The sequence below is a fragment of the Nomascus leucogenys genome, chromosome 12 (genome assembly GCF_006542625.1).
Source record: "Nomascus leucogenys isolate Asia chromosome 12, Asia_NLE_v1, whole genome shotgun sequence".
Taxonomy (NCBI): Eukaryota; Metazoa; Chordata; class Mammalia; order Primates; family Hylobatidae; genus Nomascus; species Nomascus leucogenys.
Genome location: NC_044392.1, coordinates 33796139 through 33822647, shown reverse-complemented (window position 1 = coordinate 33822647; position 26509 = coordinate 33796139). Strand labels below are relative to the sequence as shown.

General features: G+C 35.3%; 1 protein-coding gene across 6 annotated transcripts in view; it reads left to right on the top strand.

Moving 5' to 3' along the window:
• Positions 1 to 26509, top strand: part of DCAF6 (DDB1 and CUL4 associated factor 6) — a 139272-nt gene that overhangs the window by 55653 nt on the left and 57110 nt on the right. For 5 of the 6 annotated variants that reach the window (XM_030824021.1, XM_030824020.1, XM_030824024.1 and 2 more), the window contains exons 7-10: positions 1687 to 1901; positions 10994 to 11087; positions 12380 to 12499; positions 13037 to 13297. In XM_030824021.1, the coding sequence (XP_030679881.1) occupies positions 1687 to 1901; positions 10994 to 11087; positions 12380 to 12499; positions 13037 to 13297 (690 nt within the window). Of the gene's footprint in view, positions 1 to 1686; positions 1902 to 10993; positions 11088 to 12379; positions 12500 to 13036; positions 13298 to 24782; positions 24954 to 26509 lie in introns of all 6 variants that reach the window. The other variant, XM_030824025.1, reaches the window with a different exon arrangement.

Sequence of the window (26509 nt, the reverse complement as noted above, 5' to 3'; positions counted from 1 at the left end):
TAACATTTGATGTATTAGTTTGGCAGGACTGCCATAACAAATGACCACAAACTGGGTATCTTAAAGCAACAGAAATTTATTCTCTTAAATTTCTGGAGGCTCAGTGTCTGAAATCAGGATGTCTTATGATTGGTTTCTACTGGAAGCTCTGTTCCATGCCTTCTCCCCTAGGTTGTGGTGGTTGCTGCCAATCCTTGGCATCCCCTTGGTGTAGATGAATCACTCTAATCTCTGCCACTCTCTTTACATGTCATTTTCCCCATGTGTGTCTGCGTTTACATTTTCCTCTTAGGGCACTAGTCATACTAGATTTGGGCCCACCCCTAATCCAGTTAGGGTGAGGTGGGCCCTGGATTAGGTGGGCCCTAATCCAGTATGACCTCACTGTAACTAACTACATCTGTAAAGGTCACATTCTGAGGTTCTGTGTAGACATGAATTTTGGGGAGACTCTGCTGTTTTTCAATCAAGAAGACAATGGTAAATGTGGTAGTAAGAAAATTTAGAACAGCGACTTGGGTATGTATTAATGTGTAGCATATATTTATTCCTGCTTACCTTAAAGTGCTGTTAATAATGCTGAATACTGAATTTGAATCTAATATAAACTAGTGCTCTTCCCTTCACTCACTATAGGATCAAAGTACTTCCAAAATAACCAATTAGAAGTCAACTTCCATTCACATTTTTTCAGTAAAGGAAGGCCAGGATTACACACACACACACACACACACACACACACACACACACACACCCCGAATGCACATTCATATTTTCACATATTTTATATTGTTAAAAATAAAGGCGGACTTGGGCAGAAACCCACAATGTCAGTAAAGATGGACATAGATTATTGAGATGGGAATACCAGATGAGAGCTTTCTTTTTGGAACTGTGATAGCTTTTATTTATATTGCTACATTAAGTCACATATCTAATAATAATTGAGGAGTCCAATCTATTTGGATATGTACATTTAGGGGAAACAATAGTAATATAATATGAAATAATAGGCTTAATTATTGTTTCTCAACAGGTGGACACAGTTGACATTTTGAGCATGATAAGACTTCATTGTGCAAGGTTATACAGCTTTGTGGGATTCTTAGAATTTAGCATTCCTGGGCCCCTAGGGCACAAAGTGCCAGTTGTATACCTATCTATCATATTGCATTGAAGACTACCAGAGTTAATTAAAATTGGAATAGTATTCTGAACTCTGTACTATATAACAGGCAAATTTCATGGCAATCAGAAATTTTTTTAAAAAGTAAAAGTTGTATCATCTTAAGGATATTGCATACATTGCATACTAATGTATGTAGTATGCTAATAAGTATTAGCTTTTTGTAAAAATTTATTATCTTAATTTGGGGTGGAAGCTGACTTCATGTGATTGTATTTATAAATCATTTTCCTTGATTAACTCATTTCAACAAAGCATATGTAATCTGGAATTCAGACAATCATGAAATTTTTTTGTAGAGGTGTTACCTTTATATCATATTCTTTTTTGTTTTGTTACAAAATCTGACTACAGAGAAAGAACCTCTACTAGAAATAAACGTGATGGCTTTTATTTATATTGCTACATGAAGTCACATATGTAATATTCAGATTGAGTTTTAAAAAATGTTTTTCTTTAAAACATTATTAATTTTAAATAACTTCTTGTTTCTTTTTTAGGGAATTATGCAGGTCGAGGGACTACTGGAATGGTTGCCCGTTTTATTCCTTCCCATCTTAATAATAAGTCCTGCAGAGTGACATCTCTGTGTTACAGTGAAGATGGTCAAGAGATTCTCGTTAGTTACTCTTCAGATTACATATATCTTTTTGACCCGAAAGATGATACAGCACGAGAACTTAAAACTCCTTCTGCGGAAGAGAGAAGAGAAGAGGTAGGTTTACTCAAAACCATGTCCTTTGGCCGGGCATGGTGGCTCATGCCTGTAATCCCAGCAATTTGGGAGGCCGAGGTGGGTGGATCACCTGTGGTTGGGAGTTCGCAACCAGCCTGACCAACATGGAGAAACCCCGTCTCTACTAAAAATACAAAATTAGCTGGGCGTGGTGGCACATGCCTGTAATCCCAGCTACTCAGGAGACTGAGGCAGGAGAATCGCTTGAACCCGGGAGGCGGAGGTTGTGGTGAGCCAAAATCACGCCATTGCACTCCAGCCTGGTCAATAAAAGTGAAACTCCATCTCAGAAAAAGCAACAACAACAAAAACACTATGTCCTTTATTCAATTCAGAAAACAATTCAGTGGCTCTTGGGGCCTAAAGGCCAAAAAGAAAAAAAAAAAATTAATTTTCAAGGCACTTACAGTTCAGAAAACAAAAAACATGAGACATACTTGAAAGAATATAAGCTAATAAATTACTATCAGTTATTAATAATTATAATTAGCAATTAGTTACTAATTACTAATAGTTACTAATTATAGTTAGTAATTAGTTAATAATGTATAATTATGATTAGTAATGACAAAAATAGTATTTTGTAATTTGTGTATTTGTATTTTGTATTTGTATTTTGTAATTTGTGTTATAATTAATGTATTTGTATTTTGTAATTTGTGTTATAATTAATAATAAATAATTACTAGCGTCTATTCTTAATTATTAAGAATATTTAGTAATAATATTAGTACTAGTAATAAATCACTAATTTATCATTGATATTCTAAATACTAATTAATAGTGAATTATTAGGGATAAGGCTTTAGAAAAAAATATTTTTAATTATTTTTAAGGAGAATATACTTGATAGCAAAATGTTTATCTTTGTAGATGTACAGCAGCAGCAAGAAAGATCAACAGTGCTAACACTTGCAGAAAAGGCGATTAAAATAATAGAAAATATGATGATAAATTTCCAAGAGACTAAATGTGTATGTCCATGGATCAATAGAATTTTTGCCTATTACCATTTACTCTTCATATATGGACAGCAGTCCCTTTCTCTCCCAGTTGTGCCTCTTTCACAGTTACATACTAGTGATTTATAACATTAACCCTAGGTATATTTTACAAAATAAATACAAGTGGGAAAAAGATAAGTTAAAGTAGTTGTATATATTGAAAATTAGGTGAATGAATTACTTTCACAAAACTACTAGAAGATAATGAATTTATTATTTATAAAAGGGGAAAAGTAGAAATAAGGTATCTTTGACAGTACACAGCTATAGAACAAAGTTTACTTTAACCTGTTAAGCTTCTTTCCTCAACATGTTTTTCACTTTGGCTTTTTTATTTTATAATGTCCTGTGTTTATTCACTCTGAACTTTGGCTTGTAAAAGTTTCTTGAAATTAACCATTGATTTTTATTTTCGGTGACTTTTTGGTATTGGCTCAATGCCTATTAATACATTTTAAAGGTTACTAATAACAGTGATTTTGGAATTCCTACGAGATACAAAACTATATTCATTCCTCATAATTTCAGGTGTAGAGGGCTGTAAAATTAGAAATCAGGATTACTTTATAAATATACTTTGAGATTTTTATCACTGCAGTGTATTTATTTGAATTAGGAAATTGATGAAGAAGGGTACGATGGCTAATAAAATGATTTTTGAGTTTATTCTGGTTGAAAACATGAAATCTGCTCTGTCATTTTGTTACTGCTATGTAAATTTCCCCTTGAAATACATGGGTAAGTAAAGTTATAGTCAAACTGTGATTGTTACATAATGAAAGAGTTGGAAGTCCATAGACATTTTAAGTAGGCCAACTAGTTTTGATACCATGGAATACTTAGCCAAAAGATATTTATATAATCAGAGTGAATGAGGCTGAGTCATGAACATTTTTTTTTTCTGGGAGCCTTTTCCTTGGTCTTGTTTGTTGCATTAACTAAATTAAGAAAAATAATGCTGAAAGTGGATTTAAATTATGCTTATTGGCTGGGCGTAGTGGCTCACGCCTGTAATCCCTGCACTTTGGAAGGCCAAGGCAGGTGGATCACCTGAGGTCAGGAGATTGAGACCAGCCTGGCCAACATGGTGAAACCCTTTCTCTACTAAAAATACAAAAATTAGCTAGGCTTGGTGGCGGGCGCCTGTAATCCCAGCTACTTGGGAGGTTGAGGCAGGAGAATTGCTTGAACCCAGGAGGAGGTTGCATGAGCCGAGATCACGCCATTGCACTCCAACCTGGGTGACAAGAGCAAAACTCAGTCTCAGAAAAAAAAAAAAAAAAAAAAAAAAAAAAGCTTTTTATAACAAACCAAACAATTCAGAGGTATGCATAGAATAAATTAATAATCTGTCTTATTTGTAATTCTGACACGTTTTGGTGTTTTATACTAAAACTTTGATGATAGTATTCAGACAAACTTAACTCACCAAATATTTATTGGGTGCCTACTATACACCAAGTCTTTTACTAAACTTTGGAAAATGAAGGATGGCCAAAGACATGATCTCTTACTTAAGGAATTCACAGCTTAGTGGAAGTAGAGATACAAGTAAATAAATATGTAAAACTTAATATAGAATTATTTATAAGGACTATGTTCTGTATAAGTAGAACTAATATTGATTGAGAACATTAGTAAAGCCTGAGGAAGGTTTTAAAGCATGAATAAAAGTTTATTGTATGATTTTGTCTTATGTTTCCATAATAGTTTTGTATTTTCTCAATTTGTGGAGGACTGCCTCTAATAATTTCTTTCATTTTTGCCCCTTCTTTCTTTGGTTCATTCTTTTGTCTTAATTTTTTTTGTACTTTCTGTTTTCCCTTATTTTTGTATCCTTTTTTCTTTTTATCATCTCTCTTTTCTTACTTCTGATAGTTTACCACCTGCCCTACCCCATTATTGGGCTTCTTTGTTGAATTCATTCTTTCATTTTCTTCTGGTCCCCATAGCTTGTGCCTAAAAATATACTCCAGATCTGACTACTGCTTACCACCACCCTTGCTACATTACCACCCTGATCCGAGCTATCAGCATCTCTGGCATGACCTATCCCCCTTTATAGTTGATTTTGCTAGCTTTCTAACCAGTCTTCCTGCTTTCACTTGCTACAGCCCTATAGCTATATAGCATTCAAAGTGATCCTTAGAAACATAAGTTAAATCATGCCACTCTTCTCATCAACATTCTAAGTGGCTCCCTATCTGACCTAAAGCAAAACTGAAGTCCTAATGGTGGCTTCAAGATCTTATATTATCTGGTCCTAATTATTACTTCTACTGTTCTCTTCTTTACTCTGCTCTAACCACATCTACTTGCTTAGTAACTAGGGCCAAGCATGACTCTATTTTAGGATTTTGCATTTACTCTGCCTGAAATGCTCTTCCCTGGTTACCTGGATTTTTTCGTCCCTGTGTATTTCAGGTCTTTGCTTATGTAACCTTCTCTTGGTGAAGCCCTACTTCACCATCCTATTTAAAATCACAGCCTTTAACTGATACTACCTATCCCCTTTTCTACTTTATTTGTCTCCATAACAATAACTTCCTATGTATATTTTGCTTTTTTATTTCATGTGGTGTTTGCTCCATTGAGCTGTAAATTCTGTGACGTTGGGGATTTTTTGTGTATTTTGTCCATTGTTGTTTTCCAATACCTGTAATAGTACCTGACATATAAAAGGTGCTCAAAAAAATACTTGGTGAATGAAACGCCATTTTCAGTATTCTTGACTAGGTTATTTCACATACTCAGAAAGTCAAACTTGAGATTGTTTTTGATTTGAAGATTTTATTCTATAAATAATTGCTGAGGTTGTAAAACCAGTTATTTGGCTATGTAATATAAAAATTCCTCTCTCTTGAAACCACGAAGCAAGATTCTATTATATTGTTTTAAGAATAGTTCATATGAAGGATGAAGCCCTCTCCTTTTGGGAGTGATTAGTTGTTTGAAAATTTGCACAGCTGCCACATTAAGCTTCCTTTGTTCTGGTTATTCCCTGTCACACACTTATGTCTTCCTGTGTAGATTTTACTATCCTCAGTTGCCTTTAGCCATACTTACACATAATATGGAATTTATGGGGATTTTTTTTTCTGTCTCCTTTACTGAGGATGCAAAGATTTTTTTCTATTCATGTTACTAGGTATGGTTTCCAGAAGAAATCAGAAAATTCAGTTAAGTGTCACCAAGTTTTTATCAAAACCTGCTTAATTTTCAGGAAAAAAGAATCAATGAATGCTGTTTTTAAAAAATAAATAAAAATAAAAGGAGTGACCCACAGGATGGGAGAAAATGTTTTGCAGATCATGTGTCTGGTTACAGTTTAGTATCCAGAATGTATAAGGGACACTTACAGTGCAACAATAAAAAGACAAATATCCAAACTTAAAAATAGGTAAAGGATTTGAATATATAATACTTTTTTTTCCCAGAGAAGACATATAATAAAAATGGCAATAAGTACATAAGGAAATACTCAATGTTATTAGTCCTCAGGGAAATGCAAATCACAACCACAGTGAAATATCACTTCATACCCACTAGGATGACTAAAATAAAAAAGACAGACAATAACAAGTGTTGACAAACATGTAGAGAAATTGGAAACCTCAAAAAATTAGAGTTATTAAATGACCCATACTTCCCCTCCTAGATATACAGGCTTCTCTTGGAGATATTGCAGGTTTGGTTCTAGACCATTGCAATAAAGTAAATATTGCAGTAAAGCAAGTCACACAGATCTTTTGGTTTCCCAGTGCATGTAAAAGTTATGTTTATGCTGTACCATAGTCTATTAAGTGTGCAATAGCATTATATCTTAAGAATCAATGTATATATCTTAATTTAAAAATACTTCATTGCTAAAAAGTGCTAACAGTCATCTGAACCTCAGTAAGTTGTATTCTTTTTGCTGGTGGAGGGGCTTACCTTGATGTTGATCACTGCTGACTGATCAGAGTGGTGGTTGCTGAAGGTTGGGGCTGTGACAGTTTCTTGAAATAAGACATCAGTGAAGTTTGCTGCATCAATAGACTCTTCTTTCCATAAAAGATGTATTTGTGGCTTGTAATGCTGTTTGATAGCTTCTTACCCACAACAGAACTTTTCTCCAAATTGGAGTCAGTCCTTTCAAACCCTGCTGCTGCTTTATCAACTAAGTTTATGTGGTGTACTGTATAATAGATCCTTTGTTGTCATTTCAGCAATGTTCACAGCATCTTCACTAGGAGTTGCTTCTTATGGATGAGCAAAGAAAGTGGTTTGTGCCTCAAGAAACCACTTTCTTTGCTCATCCATAAGGAGCAACTCCTTATCTGTTAAAGTTTTATCATGAGATTGCAACAATTCAGTCACACCTTCAGTCTGTACTTCTAATTCTAGTTCTTTTGTTGTTTTCACCGCATCTGCAGTGACTTCCTCTGCTGAAGTCTTCTACCCCTCAAAGTGATCCATTAGGGTTGGAATTAACTTCTTCCAAACTCCTGTTAATATCGTTATTTTGACCTCCCACGAATCACAGATGTTCTTAATAAGGCATCTAGAATGGTGAATCCTTTCTAGGTTTTCAGTTGACTTTTCACAGATCTATGAGAGGAATCACTATCTATGGCAGCTGTAGCCTTACAAAATGTGTTTCTTAAATAAGACCTGAAAGTTGAAATTACTCTTTGATCCATGGGATGCAGTGAAAATGTTAATCTCCATGTACATCTCCGTCAGAGCCCTTGGATGACCAGGTGCATTGTCAACGCCCAGTAGTATTTTGAAAGGAAATTTTTTTTCTGAGCAGTAGGTCTCAATAGTGGGCGTCAAATAGTCAGTAAAACATGCTGTAAAGAGGTGTGCCCTCACCCAGGCTTTGTTATTCCATCTATAGAGCAGATTCAATTAAACATAATTCTTAAGGGCCTTAGGATTTTCAGAATGGTAAGTGAGCATTGGCTTCTGCTTAATGTCACCACTTCATAAGCCCCTAACAAGAGAACCAGCATGTCCTTCGAATCTTTGAAGCCAGGCATCAACTCCTGTCTAGCTGTGAAAGTCCTAAATGGCATCTGCTTCTGATAGAAGGCTGTTTCATCTGCATTGGAAATCTGTCGTTTCGTGTAGCCGCTTTGATCAATTATCTTAGCTAGATCTTCTGGATAACTTGCTGCAGCTTCCACATCAGGACTTGCTGCTTTACCTTGTACTTTTATGTTGTAGAAAGACAGCTTCTTTCCTTAAACTGCATGAACTAGCCTCTGTTAGCTTCAGACTTTTATTCTACAGCTCCCTCACCTCTATCAGTTTTCATAGCTTTGAAGAGATTTAGGGCCTTGCTCTGGGTTAGGCTTTAGCTTAAGGGAATGTGATGACTGGTTTGATCTTCCTTCTAGACCACTCAGACTATTTCCATATCAGCAATAAGGCTGTTTCGTTTTCTTGTCATTCATATGTCCACTGGAGTAGCACTTTTCTAAAAGTTCCTTCCAGAACTTTTCCTTTGCATTTACAAATTTGCTAACCGTTTGGTGCAAGAGGCCTAGCTTTTAGCCTGTCTTGGCTTTCAACATGCATTCCTCACTTAGCTTAATCGTTTCTAGCTTTTGATTTAAAGTGAAAGGCATATGACTCTTCCCTTCACTTGAACACTTAGAGACCATTGTAGGGTTATTAACTGGCCTAATTTCAATATTATTGTTGTGTCTCAAGAAATTGGAAGGCTCGAGAGGGAGAGAGATGGGGAAACAGCTGGTCAGTGAAGCAGTCAGAATACACATAACATTTGTCAATTAAATTCAGAGTTTTACATGGATGCGGTTTGTGGCTCCCCAAAGCAATTGCAATAGTAAGATCAAAGGTCTCTGATCACAGATCACCATCAGTAGGTAGGATAATAATGAAAAAGTTTGAAATATGAGAATTACTGAAATGTGACACAAACATAATATGAGCACATGCTGTTGGAAAAAATAGCACCAATAGTCTTATTCAATGCAGGGTTGCCACTAAATTTGTAAAAAACTACAGTGTCTGTGAAATTCAGTGAAGCAAAGTGCAATAAAATGAGGTACTATGTTTCAATTCTTTTGGGTAGTTATCCTGTGGGTAGTTCTCCTGTATACCCAAGAGAATTGAAACATGTTCCTACAGAAACTTGTACATATGCTCAATTCAGCATTATTCATAATGGCCAATAAGTGGAATAAGTTTATTCGTCAACCAATTGACAAATGGATGAACAGAATAGGGTATCTTGCTAAAATGGGGTATTATGAAAAATGAAGTACTGATACCTGCTACAATATGAATAAACCTTGAAAACATAATGCTAAGTGAAAGAAACCAAACACAAAAGGCCATGTATTGTATGATTATTTATATGAAATGTTTAGAAAAGGCATATCCACAGAGACAGGAAGTAGATTAGTGGTTGCCAGGAGCTGAGCAGAGGGATGAGCGGGGACTGGCTGATGATGGTTTGTTTCTGGGATGATGAAAACGGTCTGGAATTATATAATGATGATGGTTGTACCGCTTTATGAATATACACCACTGAATTGCATAATTTAAAATTATGAATATTATGGTATGTGAATTATATTTCAATACAAAAATGTTTAAAATGGATCAGATGTGGTGGCTCACGCCTGTAATCCCAACACTTTGGGAGGCTGAAGTGGGAGGATTGCTTGAGGCCAGGAGTTCAAGACCAACCTGGGCAACATAGCTAGACTCCATCTCTAAAAAAATTTTTAAAACTTAGCTGTTTGTGGTGGCACATGGACCAACTACTCAGGAAGCTGTGGCTGGAGATCATATTAGCTCTGGAGTTGGAGGTTACAGTGAGCTATGATGGGACCACTGCAATCCAGTCTGGACAAGAGTGTGAGACCCTGCCTGGAAAAAAAAAAAAGTTAAAAATGTAAACATTAAAGGGAGCGGTCAAGAGTGATAGGTGCCATAAACATGTTAAATAAGCTCTGAAAGATGCTCTTTGAGTTGGCAATCGATTATTGATCATATTATTGAACATTTTTTATAATTGATCAATTAACTTGGCAATTGATATTCACTGGTGACTGGTGAGAATGAAGTTAGTGGAAAGATAGGAAATCAGTGGAAAGATTGACTACAGTGGATTGAAGGAGGAGTGGTAGATTGAATATAGAATTTTCTCAAGAAGCTTGAGTAAAGTGATAGCAAGAGAAAGGACTGTAGCTGTAAAACTGAGATTTTATGAAGCTGAAATATTGTTTTTTTTTCTTAAAAATGGTAAGAACCTTTAGCATGTTGTGGCAAAGAGCCAAGAGAGAAAATGGATGTAGGTATAGAAAAGAGAGAATAATTGGTCAAGCAGGATACTCAAGGAGTTGAAGGAATGAAATAAAAAGCACAGATGGAGAAATTAGGCTTAAATAGAATAAATGATACACCCTTCAAGAAAGGCTGGAAGGAGTTGGAAAGTTGTAGATGTAGATTTAATTTCTAGAATTCAGCTGAAGAAAATGATGTCATTTTTATTTTCTCTGAAGTAGGAGGAAAAATTGTTAGAGGGCAAGAATGAGGGCAGCAGGATGGAATAGATAGCCTGAGGCAAGTCATAAAGGGTTGGAATAGATCCTGTTTGGGAACCGAAGAGTAAATTGTCAATAATAAATAAAAATAATGATGGTTCCCATTGTTAATTAGGTATGTGGGTAATTTAACTAGACCATATTTATCATCACAATAGAAAACTAAGGCTCAAGATGGTTAAAAATATCTTCCTTTTGTCAGCTGGAAGGTGATACAGGTGGGATTAGAAATCACATATACATGATTTCAAAGTTGCGTTCAGACTCTTTAAGTTGAAGATATTAGATATAGGCTGTCAACATCAGTGGATATTTATCCTCAGAATGAGTACTTTAAAAGACTGATGTGGCTTATACCAGTGTCTTTCATATTTTCATGTAGATCTAATTTGCATAGTCAAGAAGTAGGGAGATGGAAATAAATAGACATAAAGTATGCTTTAAGAGTTGAGAGTAGATGAGTTTTAGACTTACATAGAATTTACCCGTTCTTATTTTTTAGTTGCGACAACCACCAGTTAAGCGTTTGAGACTTCGTGGTGATTGGTCAGATACTGGACCCAGAGCAAGGCCGGAAAGTGAACGAGAACGAGATGGTAACTATACTTTGGTCAGCTTTTCTTTGTATATGGTATTTTAAAATTAATATTTTAACTTCCAGCTTCTTCACTATTATAATGATTCTGTAATGAACATTCTTATACATATAGGTATACTTATGCAAATATATCTTAGGATAAATTCTTAGAAGTGGAATGGCTGAGTCACCGGATAAGTATCTTTTAATTTTGGTAGTTGTTATCAAATTACTCTCCAAAAAAGATGTGCTAATTTACATTCCCACTGAAAGTATAAGAATGCCCATTGCCCCATAATACATTGGGTGTTGTCAGACTTCGCAGTTTTTGCCTTTCTATTAGATATTAAGAGAAATGAAAACTCAGGCCAGAGGTTTTATATTAGCACATAAAATGTTTTCTGTCAAGTGCCTTTGATAAACATAAGAATCTACCCTGGGAGCTTTAAGATAGCACACTTGAAAATAGAATTAATCTGTGAATTATAATTCTATATAATTATGTTTTATTAAATTGGTCTGTAACCAAAATCTTACTATAATGACTTCTGAAACATCTCTTGTGATCAAAAGCACATTTCTCAATATATGAGCTACATTATATAAAGGCAGTAAAGTGTAAAATAAACTCTGATTTCACAGAAAATGTAAGAAGAACCAATTTTCATTTTAAATTGTAAGACTATAGAATAGAGTTGTCACATTTTGAATTTGACATTACACTTTTAATTTGAAAATGCCCTTGGAAAAACTTGTTTACTTGCAGGAGGAAAAGGAGTGAGGGAGGAGACAAAATACTTTCTGGTTCCAGTTAATTTCAAATATCTGGAATTTGCTTACAGTAAATGATGTTGAAAATAAATTGACTTTAAGGAAACTTCATGCAAAAACATAAGGCTATTTTGTGTCTGTACTTGATTATAATGCTTTAGGGAGAGGGAAAACCTTTCTTTTAATCTATTAAACTTAGAATTCATGAGCCTTTCTTGGCTGGGTGCTCTTAGAACTAAAAATTTAGGTTGAGGTAGGAGGTGGGAGGTTTAGAGGTACCTAAGAATAGGCAAAGATGAAGGAGAGGTGAGCCCTGTTCTCAACAAACTTTACCATACACATGGAGAGTCACTGATATAAACAATTACTATAAAATGTGATGAAAGCTATAATAGATTTATATACATTCATACAATTATTTAGGAAATTTGATTTTTAAAAAAATGCTTTCATTTTAAAGCCCTTCAAATCTAGGTTTTTGTATTAATGAAAGATTCTGACGTATTACTAAACTCACTGATAAGACCTATATTGTAATAGGAGAGCAGAGTCCCAATGTGTCATTGATGCAGAGAATGTCTGATATGTTATCAAGATGGTTTGAAGAAGCAAGTGAGGTTGCACAAAGCAATAGAGGACGAGGAAGATCTCGACCCAGAGGTAATTTTTAATATTAATTAAAGTCATCAGAAAGCTGGCAAAAACTACTTATTGAAGCCAGTTTTTATTTATATCATGTAAATTATACCATGTTTTACATCTGTAATAATCACAAGGTTCTTATGATTCACACATGTATGGCGTGAAGTAGTAGAGAATAAAAGGTATTGGATATAATTTGTCCCTTCTGGTGCCATTGGACCTAGTGGATATCTTTTGCTTTCCTCAAAGTAAAGTAAAAGAATCTGAGGTTTCCTATTTTAAGCCTTTTTTTAATGTGCTCTGAGAATGGAAATACATAAAATTCTGTGTATAAACAAGTTTTATGTAATTGGAAATATTGCTTTAACAAGAATATGTTGTAGATAAATTTTTACCCCTCTTGACTGGCCTATTTTGTCAAATGGGCCAAATCACCAGTGGTTATTATATATTTGTATGTGTAAATATAAATGTGTTTTCTGAGCATATCTGTTTAGAGTTGTTGGTTTTAGAAAATATTTAAAATTTGAATTTGCATTAACGTGTGTTTTGAAGGTGGAACAAGTCAATCAGATATTTCAACTCTTCCTACGGTCCCATCAAGTCCTGATTTAGAAGTGAGTGAAACTGCAATGGAAGTAGATACTCCAGCTGAACAGTTTCTTCAGCCTTCTACATCCTCTACAATGTCAGCTCAGGCTCATTCGACATCATCTCCCACAGAAAGCCCTCATTCTGCTCCTTTGCTATCTTCTCCAGACAGTGAACAAAGGCAGTCTGTTGAGGCATCTGGACACCACACACATCATCAGTCTGGTGAGGATATTCCTCTCTAAGTATGCTGTGGTTCATCTAATGATTTTTGATAATGAAAACTTTACTGGCTATTTTGAAAGATACTAAATCACATCAGCTTCTTGTTGGAATAAATGATCAAAATGACATGTAATATATGGTTATGTAACAAACACAAAAATTAATTATGTCTTACTTGCATGAATTTTAACAAATAGCAGGAATCTTCAATTTATATAAAACAATTATTTTAAAAGTACAAGTACCAAAAGATAGTGTTTTGACATAGTTTAATGTGCCTGACTTAAATATTATAGATTATTAGAGACCAAAATATCTTTCTAGATTTATTTGATTTTATGTCTATATTAAAGTGATTACAAAAATATCAGTATTAGTTTCACTTTGCATATATTCTTTATTATTTTCCCTCAAATAATGCAGTACTTTTAATATACTCTCTGTGGTGGATTTGATATGGTCTTTTGTCAACAACATATAATTTACCAAAAAATTTCTCCAGTATTTACATGAAAAAGAATTATTTTACCAAATGCTTATCTTCTTGATACTTGATGCTAGTGAAAATCTCTACATTCTGTTAAAATGCTATTTTTTTCTCAGTATTATAAGTCTTTATGGTCAACTTTTTTCCCCTAACTATGGAATGTGCTAGTATTTATAATAGTAATTTTCAACAGATGTATCTACAGTTTACTCAGTACTTTAAACTATATACATGTAATTATAAAAACCAATAAGATATTTATTCATAGTTTTCTTTGGTTCTTCTAAGGAAGAATTTTACTCAATATAGAGCCAGAATTATTAGCAGCTAGAAATATAGCTGGCAGGCCTAAGCTGAAACCTATAAAAAAATTTCTAACAGCTTAGCTGCCAAGCTGTCACTTTATTCTTACATCTCTGGAAACTGATGCCAGATTACCAAATATGGGATATTTTAATTTAAGCACTCTTTTATCAGTATATACCACTTTTAGTAATTCATTTTCAGTTTCTATGGGAATAAAAGCCAGAGTCAGTTACATAACTGTTAACACTGTATACATTTTATCCATAATAATAAGCTAAAGCTGAGCTACAGAATCAAGGTTTTCACACTCAGTCAACATAGCATTTTAATTTATGGAAAAATAAAATATTTAGGAAGATTTGGGAATTAAAGGCAGAAGTAGTTAAAAGTTTGTTTTTCAAAGCGGGTAAAATTGGGAAAAGCAAGAATTTTTAAAGTGATATTGTTGAACATATTGATCAATTATAAGTTTTTAGGAAAACTTAGCAAGAAGACTAGCTTACATTCAGCTTCCACTGAATCTCAACTAATTCTAGTTGTTTCTTAAACATATTTATGAGTAAAGTATTTGGAACTTTATTTTTTAAAGCTATTTAATGCATTTTAATTACTGCATTTCAAATTGCTAAATTCATTTCAGTATTTAATGTAAGTATTAAATATGACAATCATTTGAATTATTGAAGAAGAAAAAATATTTTTGGTGATCATGTGATGATTGTTGAAACATTACGCAGTACTTTTACTCATAAATTATTTATAGGAAGTAAGAAAATATTTTTAACTGGGAGATTATTGAGAGAATTTTGGTTGACTAAGCTATAGATAATTAGAACATTTCCATGTTACCAAGACAGTATCACTATTGAGAAAAATGATTTGGTGTTAGATGTAACATCTGAAGGTTATGACTGTAGTTGTTCTGATAACAGCTTTTTCATTATTCTGGAGTTCAACGTTTCAGGAGTAAGGACTTAATTTGTTTCTGTTTTTGTTTTTTGTCCAATCTCTTTTGCATTTGCCATAGCCTAAGTCCAAATGTGTTTGTGAATATTGGGAATTGTCCATTGGGTGAATGTAGTAGATGGAAATGTCAGCTTAGGACCATGATTTCTATTATTTCCCTGCATAGAGATAGAGAAAATGATAAAGTATGCTTCTGTCTATGCTTGCCTTGCTGTGGATACCTTTTTATGTAAATGTTTATCCCTTTACATGTCCTTCATCATTTTTACTGATATCAAAGAAAGGGACAATTGGAATATGAAAATTTGCTATACTCCATCTCTGGTTGAACCTAATTGTCTGCCTTCTCTTAGTCTACAGTGGAATCACTGAATGATAGTGAAGAAAGTTATGACCACAAATTTCAATGGGTGCTCAACACTGTGCATCAGAGCAGCCTCACACTGTTGCTCTCCAGATGTACAAAATGACTATTTTACACCTTCATGTCTCTCAAACTTTAACACACTTCCAGATTCTAACCTTTCATTCACAATGAAAAGTACTCATTTTCCTACTATCAATAATTTCCCAGCTTTCCAACATCTGTACTCACATTGTGATAGAAGCAGAAACACATTTTGGAAGAAATGTATCTGCTCCTATCAAAAGCTAGTCAGTGTAGTTGCTGTCCCTTTCCAGCTTCTCAAAGACTTTGCCCCTTCTCTTGCATTATCATTGCCTTTTTTTGCCAAATTGTTTCTTTTGGCCTTAACATACTCTTATTATCTCCTTTCTTTAAAAATTTTCTCTCAATTATCTCACATTCCCCTTCAGCTATTGCCTTATTTCTCTGGTGCTTTCGTAACGAGAATCCTCAGAAGAGTTGTTGATAGATGCTATCTCCATTTTCTTGCCATACTTCATTTATTTATTAACCAACCCCCATCTGCTTTTCAACCCCCTTTTCCTCTGAAACTTTTAATCAAAGTCACTAGTGACATTCACCAGTTTAGAGGATATTTCTCTGTTAGTACCTTACTAGGTTTTTCGACCCGGTTGCATTTAACATAGGCTGTCACTCCTTCTTGAAACACTTTCCTTTCTTGGCATCTATGATATCATATTTGCCTATTTACTCTTCCTAATTCTGGTGGGTTTTCAGTAACTGTTGTTCGTGTTTCTTGTTCTATCTCCTTCTGAATATTATAATCAAACCCCTTAGTTTTGGCTGTCTTCTCTACATACGCTCTTTCTCTGGGTGATTGTGTCATTCCTCATAGCTTTTAATATCTCCTGTAAATTGATGATTTACAAATATATATCAGCAATCTGATCTTCCACCCTGAATTCCAGACCCTTATGTCTGATGTCTGACTACTATTTTGACAGTATTTTTTTTGTTATTGTTGTACATTTTTTTTTTTTTTTTTTTTAAAGACAGAGTCTCGCTCTGTCGCGCAGGCTGGAGTGCAGCGTACAATCTCAGGTCACTGCAGCCTCCGCCTCCTGGGTTCAAGCAATTCTGCCTCAGCCTCCCAAGTAGCTGGGATTACAGGTTCCTGCCACCACACCCAGCAAATTTTTGTATTTTTAGTAAAGACGGGGTTTCCCGATGTTGGTCAGGCTGGTCTTGAACTCCTAACCTCAAGCAATCCACCCGGCTTGGCCTCCCAAAATGCTGGGATTACAGGCGTGAGCCACTGCACCTGGCCTATTGTTGTACATCGTAAATTTACATGTTCAAACTAAAACTTAATGCAGCCTCGTACCCTTCCTGTTCCCTAATTGGCTCCCTCTTGGTCCATTTGCTTATTTGAATAACCTGTGAGTTATTCTTGATTCCTTTCTTTCCCTCAAGTCCCATGCCAACTCATCAGTAAGTTCTTTTGCTCCTGTATCTAAACTATAACCTGGGTCTTTTCATCTCACCATCATTTCTTGTCTCCTAATTAATCTCCCTGTACCTACTGTTGTTCCGTTATAATGTATTCTCCATGCAGGAGCCAGAATGAGTATTTTAAAATGTTAAATCAGATTATATAACTTTGCTGTTTAAATTCCTTCAGAAGTTCCTAATTGCATTTAGAAATACAACTACAAAAGAAAAAAAAATTAAACTCCTTACTGTGGACCTATAAGAACTTATATGGCCTGCCCTTCCCTGTCTCTCTAGCCTCATCTCATTTCATTTTCTCAGTACTTGATGATTGTTACACTCTAGATGTACTACTGGTTTCTTTCGGTTACCAAAGAATTTCGGTGCCAAATTCTGCCCTGCCCTGCCCCGCCCCACCCCACCCCACCCCCTCCCCCCCTTCCTCCCACTCCCTCCCTTCCTCCCACTCCCTCCCTTCCTCCTACTTGCTTTCTTTCTCTCTCTCTCTCTCTCTCTTTCTCTTTTCTTTCTTCTTTTCTTTTCTCCTTCCTTCCTTATTTCTTTCTTTTTTTTCTTTTCAGACAGAGTCTTGCACTGTTGCCCAGGCTAGAGTGCAGTGGCGCAATCTCGGCTTACTGCAAGCTCTGCCTCCTGGGTTCATGCCATTCTCCTGCCTCAACCTCCCAAGTAGCTGGGAGTACAGGCGCCCGCCACCATGCCCGGCTAATTTTTTGTACTTTTAGTAGAGACGGGGTTTCACCGTGTTAGCCAGGATGGTCTCAATCTCCTGACCTTGTGATCCTCCCTCCTCGGCCTCCCAAAGTGCTGGGTTACAGGCGTGAGCCACCGCGCCCTGCCATTTTCTTTTCTTTCTTTTCTCTCTTCTCTTCTCTTCTCTTCTCTTCTCTTCTCTTCTCTTCTCTTCTCTCTTCCTTTCTTTCTTTCTTTCTTTCTTTCTTTCTTTTTCTTTCTTTCCTTTTCTCTTCCTTCCTTCCTTCCTTCTTTCCTCCCTCCCTCCCTCCCTTTCTCCTTCCCTCCCTCTCTTCCCTTCTTCCCTCCTTCCTTCCTTCCTTCCTTTCTTTTCTTTCTTTCTTTCTTTCTTTCTTTCTTTCTTTCTTTCTTTCTTTCTTTCTCTTTTTTTCTTTTTCTTTCTCTTTCCTTTTCTCTTCCTTCCTCCCTCCCTCCCTTCTTCCTTCCCTCCCTCCCTTCCCTTCTTCCCCCCCTCCTTCCATCCTTCCTTCCTTCCTTCCCTCCCTCCCTCCCTCCCTCCCTTCTTTCCTTCTCCTGTTTCTCCTTTTTCTCCTTTCCCATCTTTCTCTCTTTCCTGTCTTTTCTTTTCTTTCCTTCTTTCCTTCTTACACTTTGTTCTTAGTGTTATTCTCTGTACGTTTGGGATGCCCTTGTCCTGGCTTTTCACTTGGCCAACTTCCTTTTCCTTGAGTCTCAACTCAAATGCCATATAAGACAGGTCTTTCATAACTACCCTAGGTAAAGTCCTCTTTCCTTTTTCTTCTTGCTGAAATTTTATTCTCTTTTATATAACCCTGTTTATTTTCTGAAAAGCAATTATATAAATTTATAATTTTTTTCACTTTTGATTGTTTATAACATTTCTTTTACTATAATAAGCTCTCACGAAGACAGGATATTGTCTATCTTGTTGTCTCTGAGTAAGCATCTTTTTTCCCCACAATATTCACCCTGTAAAGATACGATTAAAAGTGTGATGAGACATTTTGTTATCTTTAAGCTGATATAGACTAGATAGGGTATATTTATCTTTATTTTAGTCTTTAGGTTATACTTTTAGCCCCAGTCATTTACTCTGGCTGTTTCCATTAAGTTTCCAAAATTTGGTAACACCTAGAAGAGAGATGCTGTGATTAGCCGTCTAACCATCTATCATTTTGGATCCATTGTTTGCCTTTGACTGTCTAGACCACATAGGACTGAGTAGATAATTTTTCTTAGGTTGTTCTGAAGACATTTTAAGGTAACTTACAGAAATACTTTAAAAAATTGTGTGATTTTATATATATATATATTTCTGTTTGTCCTTTTTCACTCATATATATATGGGTGAATATGGGTATGAAAATAATTAATTAGGCCGGGCGCGGTGGCTCACGCTTGTAATCCCAGCACTTTGGGAGGCCGAGGCGGGCGGATCACGAGGTCAGGAGATGGAGACCACGGTGAAACCCCGTCTCTACTAAAAATACAAAAAATTAGCCGGGCGTGGTGGCGGGCGCCTGTAGTCCCAGCTACTCGGAGAGGCTGAGGCAGGAGAATGGCGTGAACCTGGGAGGCGGAGCTTGCAGTGAGCCGAGATCGCGCCACTGCACTCCAGCCTGGGTGACAGAGCGAGACTCCAAAAAAAAAAAAAAAAAAAAAAAAAAGAAAATAATTGAAGCTGTGAGTGAGTTGAATATGTAAAATGAATGCTCTGAAGAATGGTAAATCTAGAGGGGTCACAGTGTTGGCTTTGGAGTTTTGTAGCTAAATTAGGAAGGTAAGTAGACTGAAATGGAATTTAAAATCAGTTGATAGATTTTTTTTTTTTGCTTTACCCTTTGTATTCTTGAATTTTATTTTAATTCATATGTCAGACCATTTGAAACCATGTTCTATATACCTCGCCAGAATTTGAAGATATTTTGATTTTTGTATATCTTCTTTTCTTGAACATTTAACAAAAGACTGCTTTTAAAAATGTGATTATAAAATTATATATTTAAAGATGAGAAAGATACGACCATGAGCTAAAACTGTATAGGTTAAAATGAAATCTTCATAATTTTATTTATAAAAAAATTTCAAAATAACTGTGAATATTTTCTTCTCTTCTCAGTAAGGCCTATCAGACATCTCTTTCAGTTATTTCTTAAGTTAAGCCTGGAAATGTTTTCATTTAGTTCATGATTTGTGAATTATTCTCATGTTAAGAATCTTTTCATAATGAAAGAGCATTAAGTGAGGCATTTTTCCAAGTGTGCTATTTAATTTTTTTCTTTGGTTTCATTTTAACCTATTTAAAGAATATGATTTAGAGAAGGTGGTAACTTTGAATTGGATGGGGATATCAGTATATATAAAATTCACCTTTACGGCTCTTATTGAGAAGTGAATCACTTAAAGCTTCCTTGCTCTGGGTTTTTAATTAAATAGGCTACTCAGACCATCAGAATTTTTTTTTTTTTGAAGTGGAGTCTTGCTCTGTCACCAGGCTGGAGTGCAGTGGCGTGACCTCGGCTCACTGCAACTTCTGCCCCCCAGGTTCAAGTGATTCCTCTGCCTCAGCCTTCTGAGTAACTGGGACTACAGGCGCATACTACCATGCCCGGCTAATTTTTTTTTGTATTTTAGTGGAGACGAGATTTCACCATGTTGGCCAGGATGGTCTTGATCTCCTGATCTTGTGATCCACCCGCTTCCGCCTCCGAAACTGCTGGGATTACAGGCGTGAGCCACTGCGCCTGACCCAGAATTTTTTAAAGATAATATATGATGTGGTCTGTGTGTGGATTCTTGCTTATTTAGTCATAAACAGGAATTTTACAAATTTATTTTGGCCTATGTAGAATTATTATAGGTAAATTGAGCTCTGTAGAAAAATTGCTAGAGAAGAACTCTGTTGTGCATCATATCAAAGCAAACCTTTCAAAGCCCCAAATCCAAATTATAGCTTCCTTAAATAGGATAAAGGTCTAGTCTAGTCTAGTCAGATAGATATAGACCATTGATAGGTTAGAAACAAGTGGAGACGCCAGGTGTGGTAGCTCATGCCTGTAATCCCAGCACTTTGGGAGGCCGAGGTAGGTGGATTACCTGAGGTCAGGAGTTTGAGACCAGCCTGGACAGCATGGTGAAACTCCATTTCTACCAAAATAAATTTGTTGTGCGTGGTGGCACGTGCCTGTAATCCCAGCTACTTTGGAGGCTGAGGCAGGAGAACTGCATGAACCCAGTAGGCAGAGGTTGCAGTGAGCCGAGATCACTCCACTGCACTCCAGCCTGGGCAACAGAGTGAGCCTCTGTCTCATAAAAAAAAAAAAAAGAAAGAAACAAGTGGAAATATTAGATTGATGGCCATTTTTGGGGAAACCAAAGAAGAGAACAGAGAAACATGGAGGTCAGTCAAGAAGTGACCAGTCCCAGGAGAAAAAATGCACAAGGATCATTACCAGGACAAGAAATAAGTTGGGACTAGAAGACAGATTTATAGCAGGCAGATAAAGTGCCACCAAATTAGATATAAAAATGATCCAGAGTCCAGGGCAAAAATACTGTATGTCTTGTAGAGGCAGGATGTGAGGTTAGAACCAAGTGGACCTTTGCTGGGTCAACTGTAGCTGTTTTTGTTGTTCTTCTGTCTCAGTGGAATTAAGTCATTAGGAGAATAACCTGTAATCTTTCAGAAGAAAACAAGAATAAGGTTTGTAGTTTGAGGAGATGACAAAGTACAATTTTCCTGTAGCAGTTTATAATATCTTGTTGAATTTTTGTCATCATTGTTTTTAAAATTCAACCCGAGGTATTTATGGTATTCAATTTTCAGTTTGGCTCATGTTGACAAAAGCTAATTCTCTAAGCATTTATCTACATTTACAAATTATGTATGTGTGTGTATCTCTTTTTAAAGGATGTAATATGTGTGTATGTTAACTGCTTTAAAATTTCAAGCTGCTAGCAGAACTGTTACTTAGTCTGGTATGTCTGATTGAATTTTTTAATTCAATACTTGTTTTTCCTAGTTAACAGCTATGTGGTGACTTCTCTTCTGAGCCTGATTTTGTTTTTAATCTAAGGAGAAAAAAGCCACCATACAAGCAGCTTTCGAAGCAGATAAATTCTTATTTAAAAAGCACTGGAAATATTGAATAAATGTTTCATAAGATTATCACAACTAAATCTTGATTTTTTTCAAGTTTTAGAGCATCACTACATGTACTGAGATCTTGCTGTTTGCCACTTCACCAAGTGGGTTCTGGGATGGAGATTTATGTCTTCATAAAACATTTGATAACTCAGTAGAGAGGGTTGACACTCCGATGAAATTGATGGTATTTTTCTGCTTTTTTAGCAATTTTTCTGCTTTTTTAGCAAAATTTGACATATATGGCCTCTCTCTTGTAGATTTCTTTTGAAGTGTGAAGTGACAAACTTTATGGCTGTATAATAATGCCTATTTTATATTGCTAAAAGCATTACTGTTATAAATAAGGTGTCTGTACATACCTGAAAAGAAAGCACTGTGCCACTGAGCATCACCATTTGTTTGTCAATGAATACTATCCTATTGGTACTGGATCATTTTCTAGGAAGAACTAACAGTGAGTGAGTATGATATTATGAGTTATTAAATCTTAACTACCAATTGGGTAATTGAATAAAATGCTTTATAAATAGAAATCATTGTAACAAGAAAATAGTACCTGGCATTATTGATTTCTGAAACAGTAAACCAAATTTTTTACTCTTAGTATCTGGAGAGGCTGAAAGTTTATTTGGTAGTTTGTGTAATTTCATGCTAGTGTCAGAAATTCTCTATGCTCCTACCACCAAATCTAACTATTGACATCTCTGTGCATATTTTCTGCCTCCCTTTGATTATAATTAATGAGGTTTTTACGCACCTATTCAAAACCAGTTCCTCCTCTGATACACTGGAACTTATCTCCCTTGGTTTACTCAGGGACATCATTCCTGTGGTTTTCCACTTTTTTTAAGCATCATCTTTCTCTCTCCTTCAGTTAAACATTCTCCATCAGAATACAGATGTGTATATTAGCTCCCAAACTAAAACCACAAACTTCTCTTGATTATTACTATTATTATTTTTTGGTGGGCCTTGCTCTGTTGCCCAGGCTGGGTGCAATGGTGCAGTTGTGGCTTACTGCTGCCTTGACCTCCCTGTCTCAAGTGATCCTCCTACCTCAGCCTCCTGAGGGACCACAAGTGTGCATCACCATGCCTGGCTAATTTTGATTTTTTGTGGAAACAGGATCTCACTGTGTTGTCCAGGCTGGTTTCAAACTCCTGAGCTCAAAGTGATCCTCTCGTCTTGGTCTCCCAAAGTGCTGGGATTACAGGTGTGAGCCACGGTGCCCTTCCTGCCTTCCCTTGATTCTTTATAACCCTGACAATGATTATCCAATTTATCTGTTCTCCACTAATAGCAAGAGTTGTACAAAGAATATATATACTTTGTGTCTCTACTTCATCATCTCCCCTTTCTCTTAAACCTGCTGCTATCAGATTTTGGTCCTTATTATTTAACTAAAATAGCTCTTGTCGAGGTCATCAATGACTTCCATCGTACAAAATCCAGTGATTAGCCCTTAGTATCTTTTTTAGTATACTAGCAGCAGTTGACACAACTGCTTACTCCATCCTTTTTGACACAATTTCATGACTTAGCCTATAGAGCTCTGATCATTCAGTTCTCCAGCTATCTCTCTCTGGCTTTTCCTTCTTACTCTTTCTAGAGGTTCTTTTTCCTCTTAAACATTTGACTGCCTCAAGATTCAGTTCTTAGACCTCTTCTGTGTCATCCCTTACTCTTTAGGGGGCTTAAAGTGACATCCAAATTTATATCTCTGAATTGTAGACTTTTATATTCAGTCCCTACCTAATTTCTCCACTTGGATGTCTATTCATTCTTTCCCCCAACACTACTTATTCCTCCATTGTTCCCTACCGTAATAAATGGTTACTTGTTTTTCCTGTTACCTAGGCCAAAAACTTTGGGATCACTCTACATCCAAACTGTCAGCAAATTCTACTGCTTTTACCTTTAAAATGTATTATACATTCCTATACGCTTTCCCCCTGAGTATTTGCACTTGCTCTTTTCTCCACCTGGAACACTCTTCCTCCAGGTATCCATGTGGTTTACTCGCTTATTTCCTTGAGGTGTTTGTTCAAGTGGTGCCTTATGAGAGAAGCTTTCCTGAGTTGCCATATATAAAATAACCCTTGCCCTGCCGTCACTATTCACTATCCCCTTTACCTTACCCTGCCAATTTAATTCATAGCAGTTATCCCCACGTGACACAGACACATATGTTCAACATCATGTGTGCTTGTGTATTCTCAAATGTTTTTCTCTCAGAACATTAACTTCACAAGAATAAGGACTGTTTTGTTCAATATTTTATTTATCCCTAGAGCCTAAAACGATGCCTCATATATAGAAGACATTCAGTAAATATCTCTTTGCAGAATTTAATGTTGTGTTTCTACTTTTCATCTGTGATCACTTCAGATAAAGGTTATGAAAATACTGATTATGTAAATCTTTTTGAACTTAAAAGAAAAAATTTTTTTAAATGACAATTCTAACATGAAATAGTTAGCTGAAGAATCTGTAACTTTCACTTTTTTAGAGCTCTTAATGAATTCTGAGTTGTTTCTAAATGCATAAGTTTTTATCATTTTAATTGAGTTTTGTTATTTGATTGAAATTAATGAAGCAGCTTAAATTTTTGTGTATAAATCAGATAATTTAAATGATTTTTTTTCAATTTTTGTTCCTTTCCTAGTATAATTTTGTTGTATGTTCATTTTGAAATCTTTTGCTTATGGAGGACTTTTTATTTCCATTTGGTTTAATTACTTAAATATTCCTAGAGAAATACATGTATCTAATTCATTGTAGTTAAATAGAAGCATTTGGTTGTGTATGTATGGTTCGTCTCATAATTTAATGACCAGTAATTTCTTTTTTATCAGTAATTTGTTTATAGTATTCCTCTATGAGACATATGTTTTGTTTATATCCTTCTTCTTTTTTAATGTATAATCAAATTCTTATTATTTTCTATTTTATTACTGTCTTTTCACCTTTCTTTTCCTATTTGTGTCAGAATTTTTAAGGGGCCCTGAGATAGCTTTGCTTCGTAAGCGCCTGCAACAACTGAGGCTTAAGAAGGCTGAGCAGCAGAGGCAGCAAGAGCTAGCTGCACATACCCAGCAACAGCCTTCCACTTCTGATCAGTCTTCTCATGAGGGCTCTTCACAGGACCCTCATCCTTCAGGTTATTAATGTCAAGTGTCCTTAAGCAGCTGATAGAATTGTTTTTTAATACTGCTACTGTGTAATAAGGTGCTTCCCTTTTCCCATTCAAAAAGAGAGCTAATGCGCTTGCAGCTTACCCCTCCCTTCCTTGCATATGGTGGTATTCAACATCATGTGTTAGGGGGACAGATTGGCAGCAGCATCTGCCAGAGAGATGAATATAAAATAATCAATTTTAAAAGTTTTAGTGTATTTGGAGAGGGGCAAATATTTATTACTTTTAGAGCTGATGACTTCTTTTTGAATAATTAGTGAATTTAGAGCCTGCATTGATCTTTCTATTGAAAGTTCGCATATGCTGAAATGAATCTATGCTTTATGGCTCCTAGCTCTTCTTCTTCTTCCTCTTTGAATGTTAGCCAATATTCCTAAAACCTAGTAATGCTAGATTTTAGAATTATAGTATTATTTGGCCATACTAGCATGCTGACTAAATTATTTCCTTCTGTGATTATTTGAAAATTTTCAATAGTTGCTTTCTTATTCCTCTATACATAATCAACTGTCTGATATGTAGGGCAGCAAAAGTACTCCACAGTCTCATGTTCTTATTATGCTATAAAACTGTGATAAAATAGTAAAAATTGTCACTCTTTTTTTTCTCACTGAGTGTTTTAATGCCCTGTCATCTTATGACCAGAAAGTTCATGATGCTCAATAAACAGTTGTTAAAAGAATTAATGAAAGATATATTAATAGCACAAAATAATTTGTCAACTTAGTTATTTCAAGATGGGTAATAGATACTGTAAATCTTATAGTATTATATAAATACTATAGTAGGTGTAATAAGTTATTTAGGAACAAGAATGTCTAGGTTCTCATACTAATGAGTTTATAATGCTTTGTTTGATATGCTTTCTTCTGCTACCCTAAAGAGTGATGAGTTTGGGCTTTGAGAGTTCTAATTTGATTATTTGGAACTAATTTATATATTGGTAGAATTGGACAAACTCCACTTTATAAATATCTGTTCTAGTAAGTGCTGTGATAACAAAAGCACATTTTATATGTGGTAAAATTAAATAAATTTAAGTCATTGTAATATAGATATGATGTTTGGGATAAACCATAAACTTGACTTTTAATTCAGTGTTGTATTAATAGAGGGAGTATCAGGCAGAGGCCTCAGATTTTTTTTTTCCTGTGGGGAAATATTTTCCCATACTTTAACAATTAACAAGAAAATTTAACAGATTACAATAATGACATTTAATAATAAAACATTTTTGATTTTTTTTGCTGTATATAAACCTCTAGCAAACATGTTTTGAAGGTTAAAAAATCATGAAACCTAAAAGTCAATAAAAAGAAAAATAAAGTGTCCCTACATATATAATTATTTTTAAAATACTAAAATTTAGCAGATTACAGACTTAGTATTAAAATGATCTTGAGTATAAAACAAAACTAACAGGAAAGAAGTATACATTGTAGATGTTGGAAAAATATTTTGAGATTCACTAATCTTTTGTAACTAGTTCACGAATTTGAATTGAAGCAAGCTCTTTTTGG